This window comes from Eucyclogobius newberryi, unplaced genomic scaffold (genome assembly GCF_026437365.1).
Source record: "Eucyclogobius newberryi isolate DKJ021-1_F unplaced genomic scaffold, fEucNew1.0.hap1 SCAF_19, whole genome shotgun sequence".
NCBI classification, from domain to species: domain Eukaryota; kingdom Metazoa; phylum Chordata; class Actinopteri; order Gobiiformes; family Gobiidae; genus Eucyclogobius; species Eucyclogobius newberryi.
In genome coordinates, this window is record NW_027315823.1 from 1 (window position 1) to 15,879 (window position 15,879).

The 15,879-nt window shown below is 61.5% G+C and overlaps 1 protein-coding gene across 2 annotated transcripts in view; it reads left to right on the top strand.

Moving 5' to 3' along the window:
* Positions 1-529: 529 nt before the first annotated feature.
* rassf5 (Ras association domain family member 5) overlaps positions 530-15,879 on the top strand; it is a 33,065-nt gene continuing 17,715 nt past the window's right edge. For both annotated transcript variants that reach the window (XM_072451406.1, XM_072451407.1), the window contains exon 1: positions 530-735. In XM_072451406.1, coding sequence (XP_072307507.1) covers positions 589-735 — 147 coding nt within the window. In that variant the 5' untranslated portion in view covers positions 530-588. The remainder of the gene's footprint in view (positions 736-15,879) is intronic.

The following is a 15,879-nucleotide window of genomic DNA, read 5'->3' on the forward strand; positions in this document are numbered from 1 at the left end:
AGCAAAACACTGAAGATCTAAAGACGATCGGTGAAAGTTTTGGACATTTCGACAAAGATCTAATCAGCGAAGCCTGAAAGGTGCTATTTTTAAAGACGTTTTGGAAGGACATTTTCTGGTTCTTTAAACTCTGAATGAAGAAATGACCTTTTCATGTCACGTTCATGCTTCATTTGGCTTTGCTTTGGTGAAAGACTGAACTGGAGACAGCATCGAAGACAGAGACAGAGACGCAGCAGCATCGAAGACAGAGACAGAGACGCAGCAGCATCGAAGACAGAGACAGAGACGCAGCAGCATCGAAGACAGAGACACACCAGCGCCACTGTTATTGTCGGTTGAAGACGCATGTTTCCTGCTAGTTTCCTGGTCGTTTCCTGCTAGTTTCCTGCTAGTTTCCTGCTAGTTTCCTGGTCGTTTCCTGCTAGTTTCCTGCTAGTTTCCTGCTAGTTTTCTGCTAGTTTCCTGCTAGTTTCCTGCTAGTTTCCTGCTAGTTTTCTGCTAGTTTCCTGCTAGTTTCCTGGTCGTTTCCTGCTAGTTTCCTGGTCGTTTCCCGGTCGTTTCCTGGTCCGGTTTTGCGTTGCCTAAATGACGGTGAACTCGGTGCTGACGCCCTCGATGAGCAGCAGCAACAGCATGAGCAGCGGCTACTGCAGTCTGGACGATGAGAGCGAGGACTTCACCTTCTTCACGGCCAAGACTTCCTTCTTCCGCAAACCCAAACATGCTCCAAAGGTACGCGCCGCGTCTGTGTTTGTGTGTGAAGGGGACGTTCTGAAGCCTGTACCAGAGAAGAAGTGTCTGAAGTTATTGGAGTAGATTCTTGCACTTACAGAAGAGACATTTATATATTTAGCACCGTCAAAACATGTTTTTCGTTTGCATTTATGTAATTTTAATCTTTTTTTTTAAGCGACAGAAAACGTTGATCTTTGTGTCACTTTAGTGTCAGATATGAACCATAAACCAGGACAAACATCCTTTAATGTTCAATGTGTGTTTGAAGTGTTGTTGTCGTGAGAAGCAGAAGTTCAGGAGGAAGTGGTTTGTGTGAGCACAGGCTGTGTAACCGCCTAAACCAGGTCTAAACCAGGTCTAAACCAGGTCTAAACCAGGTCTAAACCAGGTCTAAACCAGGTCTAAACCAGGACTAAACCAGGACTAAACCAGGATTAAACCAGGTCTAAACCAGGTCTAAACCAGGTCTAAACCAGGTCTAAACCAGGTCTAAACCAGGTCTAAACCAGGTCTAAACCAGGACTAAACCAGGTCTAAACCAGGACTAAACCAGGTCTAAACCAGGTCTAAACCAGGTCTAAACCAGGTCTAAACCAGGTCTAAACCAGGACTAAACCAGGACTAAACCAGGTCTAAACCAGGTCTAAACCAGGACTAAACCAGGTCTAAACCAGGTCTAAACCAGGTCTAAACCAGGTCTAAACCAGGTCTAAACCAGGTCTAAACCAGGTCTAAACCAGGTCTAAACCAGGTCTAAACCAGGTCTAAACCAGGACTAAACCAGGTCTAAACCAGGACTAAACCAGGTCTAAACCAGGTCTAAACCAGGTCTAAACCAGGTCTAAACCAGGTCTAAACCAGGACTAAACCAGGACTAAACCAGGTCTAAACCAGGTCTAAACCAGGACTAAACCAGGTCTAAACCAGGTCTAAACCAGGTCTAAACCAGGACTAAACCAGGTCTAAACCAGGACTAAACCAGGACTAAACCAGGTCTAAACCAGGTCTAAACCAGGTCTAAACCAGGCCTAAACCAGGTCTAAACCAGGCCTAAACCAGGACTAAACCAGGACTAAACCAGGTCTGAACCAGGTCTAAACCAGGTCTAAACCAGGACTAATACGGGTTTCTTGGAGCTCTGTCTACGTCCCGTTTGTGACATTGATCTCCTCCTGTCGCCTCCTGTCGGCTCCTGTCGGCTCCTGTCGGCTCCTGTCGGCTCCTGTCGGCTCCAGTTCTCCAGAGCTCATTACTCAGAGCTTCAGACACTTGAGAAGGTCCATGAGGACGTGGAACCTGGAACCTGCTCAGACATTTATGTAAACAGTGCATTTCATCCTGGTTCAGTCCCAGAGGTCAGAGGTCATGGTCTGAGCCCGGTACAGGCCTGACGCTGACCTCTAATGACTTTAATTAGACCTCTAATGACACTTTAGTAACACTTCTTGTCACTTCTTCTCATCTGAAGTCGTCATTTCTACTTTTTGGCCAGTTTTGAAACGAAAATCAACTGAAATCCAGGCAACATTGCACCTCAAAATATCACAATACCTGTAGTGTACCGTGGCTCTGAGTATCACGATATTCAGGTGAATCGACGCCCCCGGCAACGACGCCCCCGGCGACGCCCCTCACAGTTGGATTTGTGGGCGTTCTGGGATATGTTTGAGTGTAAATCATGCGTCTCATCTGTGCGTTGGAGATGTTTGTGCTGCTGCTTTTGCTCCACTTCAGATACAGTCGAGCTCTCTCTGCTGCCGCCGGCTCCTGTTGCCATGGAAACTGTGCTCTCATTCAGATACACACCGCCGAACTCTCAGTCGCTCACACAACTGGGTTTCTGTGACTTCAAAGTGCAGAAGCCGAGTTCTTGAGTTCAAAAATGTTCATTAATGTAAAGTTCTGTTCTGGAGAGTCGAGCGGCTGGAATGGAACTGCTTTGCCTGGAATGTGTCAATCAAACATTTATTCATGTACAGGTCTTTTTATTGCTCCTGTGATTCCCCGATGTCTTACTACGGCAACATGGAGGTGAACACATGTCTATGTGGTTCTTTTACTTTAATTCTAAGTCAAATATGAGCTAAAACACACATTGAACGGCTCATACGCCCGAGCAAACAGATCAGCAAAGAAATGTGTCTTCAGTTTAATAAATGTGTTTGTTCTTTGTGGATAAAGACGTAAAATAACGGTCAGAATCGCCATGTGCTGCACTTGAAGGACACGAGCAGTAAAAACCTGTTTAAAGTGTTGTCCTGATCTGTCATGTCACGTCTGAGATCGTCCATAAATCATCTCCAGACTCGACTTCATAACTGCGCGGCTGCATTAGCATGTCGGAGCGCAGCTAGCTTTTGTTTATCTCTTCAGACTTGAGCGACGTGAATTTATTAGTTTTTTTGCCAAAGTAACGAAAGTTTGAAGGACAAAAACAACACAAAAATACACAATAGTTGTTCTTTAAATGACTAAAGCTACAATAGACATTTTGAACTGGTCGTAATAAAAGTATAAACAGTCTAACAAAGTAACACGACCGACGCAAATGCAGTAAATGACTCAAACTCTGAGGAATCAGAAGTTCATCGTGTCATTAGCAGTATCAGGAACTTAAGTATTGTAGTTCCTGAACAAACCAACACCTTCTGAAACGTCTCATTTCCCGGTCTTTTCTCAAAGGTTAAAGCTCCTGGAGGTTTGAAATGTGAACTCTGAACTCAAGTAAAAGGCATGAGCGTTAAAACCTTGTGTTTCCTTCTGTGTCTTTGGGCCTGATTTGCTCTTGCTCTGAATTATTGACCGCTCGCTTTAGTCGTGTTTTCCACCAGCTGCTGACGCTAGAATATGGATTATCTCCTCTGACTTTTACTACAGCAGGGAAACGACAAAACGACAAGACACACGGTCCTTTTATCCTGGTTTAGTCCTGGTTTAGTTCTGGTCTTGTTTGTCCTTGTCCCTGGTTTAGTCCTGCAGCAGAATGAGATGTAGCCCACTTAGATTATGTCTGAACAGAGCTCATAAACCATATATATATATATATATATATATGTATATGTGTTTGTCATCAAGACAATGAACCACAACTATTTGTACAATAATACAATCAAAATTGAATTAAATGCGATCATGAAGTGGTTGCCATAGTGACGATGCTAGAGGCCGGTGCAGTTTTGTGGCTCAGGTTCCAAAGTTCAACTGAGCTGACTCGTCACTTGATCTTCTCCGTGAATCTTGATCCAACCACAAGAAATACCTGATCACACGGCTCTGCTCCCCCTTGTCCTGTCGCGGGGCCCTTGTCCTGTCGCGGGCCCTTGTCCTGTCGCGGGGCCCTTGTCCTGTCGCGGGGCCCTTGTCCTGTCGCGGGCCCTTGTCCTGTCGCAGGGCCCGTTGTCCTGTCGCGGGGCCGTTGTCCTGTCGCGGGGCCCGTTGTCCTGTCGCGGGCCCTTGTCCTGTCGCGGGCCCTTGTCCTGTCGCGGGCCCTTGTCCTGTCGCGGGGCCCTTGTCCTGTCGCGGGCCCTTGTCCTGTCGCGGGCCCTTGTCCTGTCGCGGGCCCTTGTCCTGTCGCGGGCCCTTGTCCTGTCGCGGGGCCGTTGTCCTGTCGCGGGGCCCGTTGTCCTGTCGCGGGGCCCTTGTCCTGTCGCGGGCCCTTGTCCTGTCGCGGGCCCTTGTCCTGTCGCGGGCCCTTGTCCTGTTGCGGGGCCCTTGTCCTGTCGCGGGGCCCTTGTCCTGTCGCGGGCCCTTGTCCTGTCGCGGGCCCTTGTCCTGTCGCGGGCCCTTGTCCTGTCGCGGGGCCCTTGTCCTGTCGCGGGGCCCTTGTCCTGTCGCGGGCCCTTGTCCTGTCGCGGGGCCCTTGTCCTGTCGCGGGCCCTTGTCCTGTCGCGGGCCCTTGTCCTGTCGCGGGGCCCTTGTCCTGTCGCGGGGCCCGTTGTCCTGTCGCGGGGCCCTTGTCCTGTCGCGGGGCCCTTGTCCTGTCGCGGGGCCGTTGTCCTGTCGCGGGGCCCTTGTCCTGTCGCGGGCCCTTGTCCTGTCGCGGGGCCCGTTGTCCTGTCGCGGGGCCCGTTGTCCTGTCGCGGTGCCCGTTGTCCTGTCGCGGGCCCCTTGTCCTGTCGCGGGGCCCTTGTCCTGTCGCGGGGCCCTTGTCCTGTCGCGGGGCCCTTGTCCTGTCGCGGGGCCCTTGTCCTGTCGCGGGGCCCTTGTCCTGTCGCGGGCCCTTGTCCTGTCGCGGGCCCTTGTCCTGTCGCGGGGCCCTTGTCCTGTCGCGGGGCCCTTGTCCTGTCGCGGGGCCCTTGTCCTGTCGCGGGCCCTTGTCCTGTCGCGGGGCCCTTGTCCTGTCGCGGGGCCCTTGTCCTGTCGCGGGGCCCTTGTCCTGTCGCGGGGCCCTTGTCCTGTCGCGGGCCCTTGTCCTGTCGCGGGGCCCTTGTCCTGTCGCGGGGCCCTTGTCCTGTCGCGGGCCCTTGTCCTGTCGCAGGGCCCGTTGTCCTGTCGCGGGGCCGTTGTCCTGTCGCGGGGCCCGTTGTCCTGTCGCGGGGCCCGTTGTCCTGTCGCGGGCCCTTGTCCTGTCGCGGGCCCTTGTCCTGTCGCGGGCCCTTGTCCTGTCGCGGGGCCCTTGTCCTGTCGCGGGCCCTTGTCCTGTCGCGGGCCCTTGTCCTGTCGCGGGGCCGTTGTCCTGTCGCGGGGCCCGTTGTCCTGTCGCGGGGCCCTTGTCCTGTCGCGGGCCCTTGTCCTGTCGCGGGCCCTTGTCCTGTCGCGGGGCCCGTTGTCCTGTCGCGGGCCCTTGTCCTGTCGCGGGCCCTTGTCCTGTCGCGGGGCCCTTGTCCTGTCGCGGGCCCTTGTCCTGTCGCGGGCCCTTGTCCTGTCGCGGGCCCTTGTCCTGTCGCGGGGCCGTTGTCCTGTCGCGGGGCCCGTTGTCCTGTCGCGGGGCCCGTTGTCCTGTCGCGGGCCCTTGTCCTGTCGCGGGCCCTTGTCCTGTCGCGGGCCCTTGTCCTGTCGCGGGGCCCTTGTCCTGTCGCGGGCCCTTGTCCTGTCGCGGGCCCTTGTCCTGTCGCGGGGCCGTTGTCCTGTCGCGGGGCCCGTTGTCCTGTCGCGGGGCTCTTGTCCTGTCGCGGGCCCTTGTCCTGTCGCGGGGCCCGTTGTCCTGTCGCGGGCCCTTGTCCTGTCGCGGGCCCTTGTCCTGTCGCGGGGCCCTTGTCCTGTCGCGGGCCCTTGTCCTGTCGCGGGCCCTTGTCCTGTCGCGGGCCCTTGTCCTGTCGCGGGCCCTTGTCCTGTCGCAGGGCCCGTTGTCCTGTCGCGGGGCCGTTGTCCTGTCGCGGGGCCCGTTGTCCTGTCGCTGGGCCCGTTGTCCTGTCGCGGGCCCTTGTCCTGTCGCGGGCCCTTGTCCTGTCGCGGGCCCTTGTCCTGTCGCGGGGCCCTTGTCCTGTCGCGGGCCCTTGTCCTGTCGCGGGCCCTTGTCCTGTCGCGGGGCCGTTGTCCTGTCGCGGGGCCCTTGTCCTGTCGCGGGGCCCTTGTCCTGTCGCGGGCCCTTGTCCTGTCGCGGGGCCCTTGTCCTGTCGCGGGGCCCTTGTCCTGTCGCGGGCCCTTGTCCTGTCGCAGGGCCCGTTGTCCTGTCGCGGGGCCGTTGTCCTGTCGCGGGGCCCGTTGTCCTGTCGCGGGGCCCGTTGTCCTGTCGCGGGCCCTTGTCCTGTCGCGGGCCCTTGTCCTGTCGCGGGCCCTTGTCCTGTCGCGGGGCCCTTGTCCTGTCGCGGGCCCTTGTCCTGTCGCGGGCCCTTGTCCTGTCGCGGGCCCTTGTCCTGTCGCGGGCCCTTGTCCTGTCGCGGGGCCGTTGTCCTGTCGCGGGGCCCGTTGTCCTGTCGCGGGGCCCTTGTCCTGTCGCGGGCCCTTGTCCTGTCGCGGGGCCCGTTGTCCTGTCGCGGGCCCTTGTCCTGTCGCGGGCCCTTGTCCTGTCGCGGGCCCTTGTCCTGTCGCGGGGCCCTTGTCCTGTCGCGGGGCCCTTGTCCTGTCGCGGGGCCCTTGTCCTGTCGCGGGCCCTTGTCCTGTCGCGGGGCCCTTGTCCTGTCGCGGGGCCCTTGTCCTGTCGCGGGGCCCTTGTCCTGTCGCGGGCCCTTGTCCTGTCGCGGGGCCCTTGTCCTGTCGCGGGGCCCTTGTCCTGTCGCGGGCCCTTGTCCTGTCGCAGGGCCCGTTGTCCTGTCGCGGGGCCGTTGTCCTGTCGCGGGGCCCGTTGTCCTGTCGCGGGGCCCGTTGTCCTGTCGCGGGCCCTTGTCCTGTCGCGGGCCCTTGTCCTGTCGCGGGCCCTTGTCCTGTCGCGGGCCCTTGTCCTGTCGCGGGCCCTTGTCCTGTCGCGGGCCCTTGTCCTGTCGCGGGCCCTTGTCCTGTCGCGGGGCCGTTGTCCTGTCGCGGGGCCCGTTGTCCTGTCGCGGGGCCCTTGTCCTGTCGCGGGCCCTTGTCCTGTCGCGGGCCCTTGTCCTGTCGCGGGCCCTTGTCCTGTTGCGGGGCCCTTGTCCTGTCGCGGGGCCCTTGTCCTGTCGCGGGCCCTTGTCCTGTCGCGGGCCCTTGTCCTGTCGCGGGCCCTTGTCCTGTCGCGGGGCCCTTGTCCTGTCGCGGGGCCCTTGTCCTGTCGCGGGCCCTTGTCCTGTCGCGGGGCCCTTGTCCTGTCGCGGGCCCTTGTCCTGTCGCGGGCCCTTGTCCTGTCGCGGGGCCCTTGTCCTGTCGCGGGGCCCGTTGTCCTGTCGCGGGGCCCTTGTCCTGTCGCGGGGCCCTTGTCCTGTCGCGGGGCCGTTGTCCTGTCGCGGGGCCCTTGTCCTGTCGCGGGCCCTTGTCCTGTCGCGGGGCCCGTTGTCCTGTCGCGGGGCCCGTTGTCCTGTCGCGGTGCCCGTTGTCCTGTCGCGGGCCCCTTGTCCTGTCGCGGGGCCCTTGTCCTGTCGCGGGGCCCTTGTCCTGTCGCGGGGCCCTTGTCCTGTCGCGGGGCCCTTGTCCTGTCGCGGGGCCCTTGTCCTGTCGCGGGCCCTTGTCCTGTCGCGGGCCCTTGTCCTGTCGCGGGGCCCTTGTCCTGTCGCGGGGCCCTTGTCCTGTCGCGGGGCCCTTGTCCTGTCGCGGGCCCTTGTCCTGTCGCGGGGCCCTTGTCCTGTCGCGGGGCCCTTGTCCTGTCGCGGGGCCCTTGTCCTGTCGCGGGCCCTTGTCCTGTCGCGGGGCCCTTGTCCTGTCGCGGGGCCCTTGTCCTGTCGCGGGCCCTTGTCCTGTCGCAGGGCCCGTTGTCCTGTCGCGGGGCCGTTGTCCTGTCGCGGGGCCCGTTGTCCTGTCGCGGGGCCCGTTGTCCTGTCGCGGGCCCTTGTCCTGTCGCGGGCCCTTGTCCTGTCGCGGGCCCTTGTCCTGTCGCGGGGCCCTTGTCCTGTCGCGGGCCCTTGTCCTGTCGCGGGCCCTTGTCCTGTCGCGGGGCCGTTGTCCTGTCGCGGGGCCCGTTGTCCTGTCGCGGGGCCCTTGTCCTGTCGCGGGCCCTTGTCCTGTCGCGGGGCCCGTTGTCCTGTCGCGGGCCCTTGTCCTGTCGCGGGCCCTTGTCCTGTCGCGGGGCCCTTGTCCTGTCGCGGGCCCTTGTCCTGTCGCGGGCCCTTGTCCTGTCGCGGGCCCTTGTCCTGTCGCGGGGCCGTTGTCCTGTCGCGGGGCCCGTTGTCCTGTCGCGGGGCCCGTTGTCCTGTCGCGGGCCCTTGTCCTGTCGCGGGCCCTTGTCCTGTCGCGGGCCCTTGTCCTGTCGCGGGGCCCTTGTCCTGTCGCGGGCCCTTGTCCTGTCGCGGGCCCTTGTCCTGTCGCGGGGCCGTTGTCCTGTCGCGGGGCCCGTTGTCCTGTCGCGGGGCCCTTGTCCTGTCGCGGGCCCTTGTCCTGTCGCGGGGCCCGTTGTCCTGTCGCGGGCCCTTGTCCTGTCGCGGGCCCTTGTCCTGTCGCGGGGCCCTTGTCCTGTCGCGGGCCCTTGTCCTGTCGCGGGCCCTTGTCCTGTCGCGGGCCCTTGTCCTGTCGCGGGCCCTTGTCCTGTCGCAGGGCCCGTTGTCCTGTCGCGGGGCCGTTGTCCTGTCGCGGGGCCCGTTGTCCTGTCGCTGGGCCCGTTGTCCTGTCGCGGGCCCTTGTCCTGTCGCGGGCCCTTGTCCTGTCGCGGGCCCTTGTCCTGTCGCGGGGCCCTTGTCCTGTCGCGGGCCCTTGTCCTGTCGCGGGCCCTTGTCCTGTCGCGGGGCCGTTGTCCTGTCGCGGGGCCCGTTGTCCTGTCGCGGGGCCCTTGTCCTGTTCGCGGGCCCTTGTCCTGTCGCGGGGCCCGTTGTCCTGTCGCGGGCCCTTGTCCTGTCGCGGGCCCTTGTCCTGTCGCGGGGCCCTTGTCCTGTCGCGGGCCCTTGTCCTGTCGCGGGCCCTTGTCCTGTCGCGGGCCCTTGTCCTGTCGCGGGCCCTTGTCCTGTCGCGGGGCCCGTTGTCCTGTCGCGGGCCCTTGTCCTGTCGCGGGCCCTTGTCCTGTCGCGGGGCCCTTGTCCTGTCGTGGGCCCTTGTCCTGTCGCGGGCCCTTGTCCTGTCGCGGGCCCTTGTCCTGTCGCGGGGCCGTTGTCCTGTCGCGGGGCCCGTTGTCCTGTCGCGGGCCCTTGTCCTGTCGCGGGCCCTTGTCCTGTCGCGGGCCCTTGTCCTGTCGCGGGCCCTTGTCCTGTCGCGGGGCCGTTGTCCTGTCGCGGGGCCCGTTGTCCTGTCGCGGGGCCCTTGTCCTGTCGCGGGCCCTTGTCCTGTCGCGGGGCCTGTTGTCCTGTCGCGGGCCCTTGTCCTGTCGCGGGCCCTTGTCCTGTCGCGGGCCCTTGTCCTGTCGCGGGCCCTTGTCCTGTCGCGGGCCCTTGTCCTGTCGCGGGGCCCTTGTCCTGTCGCGGGGCCCTTGTCCTGTCGCGGGGCCCTTGTCCTGTCGCGGGGCCCTTGTCCTGTCGCGGGGCCCTTGTCCTGTCGCGGGCCCTTGTCCTGTCGCGGGGCCCTTGTCCTGTCGCGGGGCCCTTGTCCTGTCGCGGGGCCCTTGTCCTGTCGCGGGCCCTTGTCCTGTCGCGGGGCCCTTGTCCTGTCGCGGGGCCCTTGTCCTGTCGCGGGGCCCTTGTCCTGTCGCGGGCCCTTGTCCTGTCGCGGGGCCCTTGTCCTGTCGCGGGCCCTTGTCCTGTCGCGGGGCCCTTGTCCTGTCGCGGGGCCCTTGTCCTGTCGCGGGGCCCTTGTCCTGTCGCGGGCCCTTGTCCTGTCGCGGGCCCTTGTCCTGTCGCGGGCCCTTGTCCTGTCGCAGGGCCCGTTGTCCTGTCGCGGGGCCGTTGTCCTGTCGCGGGGCCCGTTGTCCTGTCGCGGGGCCCGTTGTCCTGTCGCGGGCCCTTGTCCTGTCGCGGGCCCTTGTCCTGTCGCGGGCCCTTGTCCTGTCGCGGGCCCTTGTCCTGTCGCGGGCCCTTGTCCTGTCGCGGGCCCTTGTCCTGTCGCGGGGCCCGTTGTCCTGTCGCGGGGCCCGTTGTCCTGTCGCGGGGCCCTTGTCCTGTCGCGGGCCCTTGTCCTGTCGCGGGCCCTTGTCCTGTCGCGGGCCCGTTGTCCTGTCGCGGGGCCCCTTGTCCTGTCGCGGGCCCTTGTCCTGTCGCGGGGCCCGTTGTCCTGTCGCGGGGCCGTTGTCCTGTCGCGGGCCCTTGTCCTGTCGCGGGGCCCGTTGTCCTGTCGCGGGCCCTTGTCCTGTCGCGGGGCCCTTGTCCTGTCGCGGGCCCTTGTCCTGTCGCGGGGCCCTTGTCCTGTCGCGGGCCCTTGTCCTGTCGCGGGGCCCGTTGTCCTGTCGCGGGCCCTTGTCCTGTCGCGGGGCCCGTTGTCCTGTCGCGGGCCCTTGTCCTGTCGCGGGCCCTTGTCCTGTCGCGGGCCCTTGTCCTGTCGCAGGGCCCGTTGTCCTGTCGCGGGGCCGTTGTCCTGTCGCGGGGCCCTTGTCCTGTCGCGGGGCCCTTGTCCTGTCGCGGGCCCTTGTCCTGTCGCGGGCCCTTGTCCTGTCGCGGGCCCTTGTCCTGTCGCAGGGCCCGTTGTCCTGTCGCGGGGCCGTTGTCCTGTCGCGGGGCCCGTTGTCCTGTCGCGGGGCCCGTTGTCCTGTCGCGGGCCCTTGTCCTGTCGCGGGCCCTTGTCCTGTCGCGGGCCCTTGTCCTGTCGCGGGGCCCTTGTCCTGTCGCGGGCCCTTGTCCTGTCGCGGGCCCTTGTCCTGTCGCGGGCCCTTGTCCTGTCGCGGGCCCTTGTCCTGTCGCGGGCCCGTTGTCCTGTCGCGGGCCCTTGTCCTGTCGCGGGCCCTTGTCCTGTCGCGGGCCCTTGTCCTGTCGCGGGGCCCGTTGTCCTGTCGCGGGCCCTTGTCCTGTCGCGGGCCCTTGTCCTGTCGCGGGGCCCTTGTCCTGTCGCGGGCCCTTGTCCTGTCGCGGGCCCTTGTCCTGTCGCGGGCCCTTGTCCTGTCGCGGGCCCTTGTCCTGTCGCGGGGCCCTTGTCCTGTCGCGGGCCCTTGTCCTGTCGCGGGCCCTTGTCCTGTCGCGGGCCCTTGTCCTGTCGCAGGGCCCGTTGTCCTGTCGCGGGGCCGTTGTCCTGTCGCGGGGCCCGTTGTCCTGTCGCGGGGCCCGTTGTCCTGTCGCGGGCCCTTGTCCTGTCGCGGGCCCTTGTCCTGTCGCGGGCCCTTGTCCTGTCGCGGGGCCCTTGTCCTGTCGCGGGCCCTTGTCCTGTCGCGGGCCCTTGTCCTGTCGCGGGCCCTTGTCCTGTCGCGGGCCCTTGTCCTGTCGCGGGCCCGTTGTCCTGTCGCGGGCCCTTGTCCTGTCGCGGGCCCTTGTCCTGTCGCGGGCCCTTGTCCTGTCGCGGGGCCCGTTGTCCTGTCGCGGGCCCTTGTCCTGTCGCGGGCCCTTGTCCTGTCGCGGGGCCCTTGTCCTGTCGCGGGCCCTTGTCCTGTCGCGGGCCCTTGTCCTGTCGCGGGCCCTTGTCCTGTCGCGGGGCCCGTTGTCCTGTCGCGGGCCCTTGTCCTGTCGCGGGCCCTTGTCCTGTCGCGGGGCCCGTTGTCCTGTCGCGGGCCCGTTGTCCTGTCGCGGGCCCTTGTCCTGTCGCGGGCCCTTGTCCTGTCGCGGGGCCCGTTGTCCTGTCGCGGGCCCGTTGTCCTGTCGCGGGCCCTTGTCCTGTCGCGGGCCCTTGTCCTGTCGCGGGCCCTTGTCCTGTCGCGGGGCCCGTTGTCCTGTCGCGGGCCCGTTGTCCTGTCGCGGGCCCTTGTCCTGTCGCGGGCCCTTGTCCTGTCGCGGGCCCTTGTCCTGTCGCGGGCCCTTGTCCTGTCGCGGGGCCCGTTGTCCTGTCGCGGGCCCGTTGTCCTGTCGCGGGCCCTTGTCCTGTCGCGGGCCCTTGTCCTGTCGCGGGGCCCGTTGTCCTGTCGCGGGCCCGTTGTCCTGTCGCGGGCCCTTGTCCTGTCGCGGGCCCTTGTCCTGTCGCGGGCCCTTGTCCTGTCGCGGGGCCCGTTGTCCTGTCGCGGGCCCGTTGTCCTGTCGCGGGCCCGTTGTCCTGTCGCGGGCCCTTGTCCTGTCGCGGGCCCTTGTCCTGTCGCGGGCCCTTGTCCTGTCGTAAAATGATGTTCATAAATAATATTTTACAAAAACAGAATCAGTTTGACCTCGTGAAAACATGTGTTTGTTTGACCTTTGACCCAGAGGCAGAAGTTTAGTTCTGTTATTTCTAAATGTCTTTGTTCAGCTTTAAACTTGTCTGGTTTAGACCTGGTGGATTTAAGGGAGCTCTTGTGATTGACACTTCACTTGTGATTGACACTTCACTTGTGATTGACACTTCACTTGTGATTGACACTTCACTTGTGATTGACACTTCACTTGTGATTGACACTTCACTTGTGATTGACACTTCTGTTGTTGCTGTACCTAATAAAGTGTCTGACTTTGCCTCGCTCAGAGACGTTTGTGCAGCAGCTTCTGGCAGTGCTCCGCCCTGAACATGAAAACACTGCATTTCATTGATTTACTTGAGAAGTTTTGTCTTTATTTAAAGAAGAAATGCAACATTTATGAATAATTCCCAGCATCCTTTGCTCCAGATCAGTCCCCACAGTGAGACTTGATCTGTGGAAGCTTCAGTTCAACCTTTTCTACTTCACATTAATCTGAATTTCAGACATTTGTGCAGTTTTACTTTGGTTTGTGCAGATTTAATGTTTCACGTGGCTCTGATCAGATATTATTGCTTTGCCTTGAATTCTACACTAAACAGCATTATACAAGTGTAAAGTTGCTTCTCCACAGATCTGACCTGTAACTGCCCTGGAGTCACATGTTACACTGTAAAATAGGAATTACTGTCACAACGATTCATCCAAAAAAAAACATAACATTTAACTGGAACAGAGTCGTGATTTCTGTTTATGTTTTTTGTTACTATTTTTTATTCTATTTATTACAACTTAAACATTCACTGGGACGATTGAGCCGAGAGGGAAGCGTCTGGGAAGAGAACCAGCTCCAGATCTGAGGTCATGATTCTCAATTGGAAAAAGGGGTCCTTGTTCTCTCCAGGTGGGTGGGGGGTCCTTGTCCTCTCCAGGTGGGTGGGGGGGGTCCTTGTCCTCTCCAGGTGGGTGGGGGGTCCTTGTCCTCTCCAGGTGGGTGGGGGTCCTTGTCCTCTTCAGGTGGGTGGGGGGTCCTTGTCCTCTCCAGGTGGGTGGGGGGGGTCCTTGTCCTCTCCAGGTGGGTGGGGGGTCCTTGTCCTCTCCAGGTGGGTGGGGGTCCTTGTCCTCTTCAGGTGGGTGGGGGGTCCTTGTCCTCTCCAGGTGGGTGGGGGGGGTCCTTGTCCTCTCCAGGTGGGTGGGGGGTCCTTGTCCTCTCCAGGTGGGTGGGGGGGGTCCTTGTCCTCTCCAGGTGGGTGGGGGGTCCTTGTCCTCTCCAGGTGGGTGGGGGGTCCTTGTCCTCTCCAGGTGGGTGGGTGGGGGTCCTTGTCCTCTCCAGGTGGGTGGGTGGGGGTCCTTGTCCTCTCCAGGTGGGTGGGGGGTCCTTGTCCTCTCCAGGTGGGTGAGGGTCCTTGTCCTCTCCAGGTGGGTGGGGGTCCTTGTCCTCTTCAGGTGGGTGGGGGGTCCTTGTCCTCTCCAGGTGGGTGGGGGGGGTCCTTGTCCTCTCCAGGTGGGTGGGGGGTCCTTGTCCTCTCCAGGTGGGTGGGGGGGGTCCTTGTCCTCTCCAGGTGGGGGGGGTCCTTGTCCTCTCCAGGTGGGTGGGGGGTCCTTGTCCTCTCCAGGTGGGTGGGTGGGGGTCCTTGTCCTCTCCAGGTGGGTGGGGGTCCTTGTCCTCTCCAGGTGGGTGGGGGGTCCTTGTCCTCTCCAGGTGGGTGGGGGGTCCTTGTCCTCTCCAGGTGGGTGGGGGTCCTTGTCCTCTCCAGGTGGGTGGGGGGTCCTTGTCCTCTCCAGGTGGGTGGGGGTCCTTGTCCTCTCCAGGTGGGTGGGGGTCCTTGTCCTCTCCAGGTGGGTGGGGGTCCTTGTCCTCTCCAGGTGGGTGGGGGTCCTTGTCCTCTCCAGGTGGGTGGGGGTCCTTGCCCCAGGTGGAGGAGTTCAAGTATCTCGGGGTCTTGATGGAGCGTGAGATCGGCTGTTGAGGTGAAGAAGGAGCTGAGTCCAAAGACAAAGCTCTGGATTTACCGCTCACTCCACGTTCTGACCTCACCTATGGTCATGAGCTTTAATGACCCAAAGGACAAGATCGCGGATACAAGAGGTCGAAATGAGTTTCCTCCGCCGTGTGGCTGGGCGCTCCCTTAGAGATCAGGTGAGGAGCTCAGCCACACGGGGGGAGCTCGGAGTAGAGCCGCTGCTCCTCTTGGGCCCCTCCCTGGACAGGTGTTCCAGGCATGTCCCACCGGAAGAGGCCCCAGGGAAGACCCAGAACACGCTGGAGAGACTATGTCTCTCGGCTGGCCTGGGAGCGTCTCGGGATCCCCCCAGAGGAGCTGGAGGAAGTGTCTGGGGAGAGGGAAGTCCAAACGCCCAAACAAACAAAGACGCCATATTATATAATCAAAGTTGTGTCACAGATATTATGTTAATGACTTTAATACAGGTTTAAAATGATAAACAGTTGGTGGTTGTGTACGAGCGAAACATTCCCGAGTGTTTCTGACGTCGCTGGTTGATTGTGTCATGTTTAGACCGCTCTACATCGCTCTACATCGCTCTACGTCGCTCTACGTCGCTCTACGTCGCTCTACATCGCTCTACATCGCTCTACATCGCTCTACGTCGCTCTACGTCGCTCTACATCGCTCTACATCGCTCTACGTCGCTCTACGTCGCTCTACGTCGCTCTACATCGCTCTACATCGCTCTACGTCGCTCTGCGTCGCTCTACGTCGCTCTGCGTCGCTCTACGTCGCTCTACGTCGCTCTGCGTCGCTCTACGTCGCTCTGCGTCGCTCTACGTCGCTCTACATCGCTCTACGTCGCTCTACATCGCTCTACATCGCTCTACATCGCTCTACGCCGCTCTACGTCGCTCTACATCGCTCTACATCGCTCTAGATCGCTCTAGACCGCTCTACGTCGCTCTACGTCGCTCGACGTCGCTCTACATCGCTCTACATCGCTCTAGATCGCTCTACACCGCTCTACATCGCTCTACGCCGCTCTACGTCGCTCTACATCGCTCTACATCGCTCTAGATCGCTCTACGTCGCTCTACGTCGCTCTACGTCGCTCTACACCGCTCTACATCGCTCTACATCGCTCTACGTCGCTCTACGTCGCTCTACATCGCTCTACATCGCTCTAGATCGCTCTACGTCGCTCTACGTCGCTCTACGTCGCTCTACATCGCTCTACGTCGCTCTACGTCGCTCTACGTCGCTCTACATCGCTCTACGTCGCTCTACGTCGCTCTACATCGCTCTAGATCGCTCTAGACCGCTCTACGTCGCTCTACGTCGCTCTACGTCGCTCTACATCGCTCTACATCGCTCTACGTCGCTCTACATCGCTCTACATCACTCTACGTCGCTCTACGTCGCTCTACGTCGCTCTACATCGCTCTACGTCGCTCTACGTCGCTCTACATCGCTCTAGATCGCTCTACGTCGCTCTACATCGCTCTACATCGCTCTACGTCGCTCTACGTCGCTCTACGTCGCTCTACA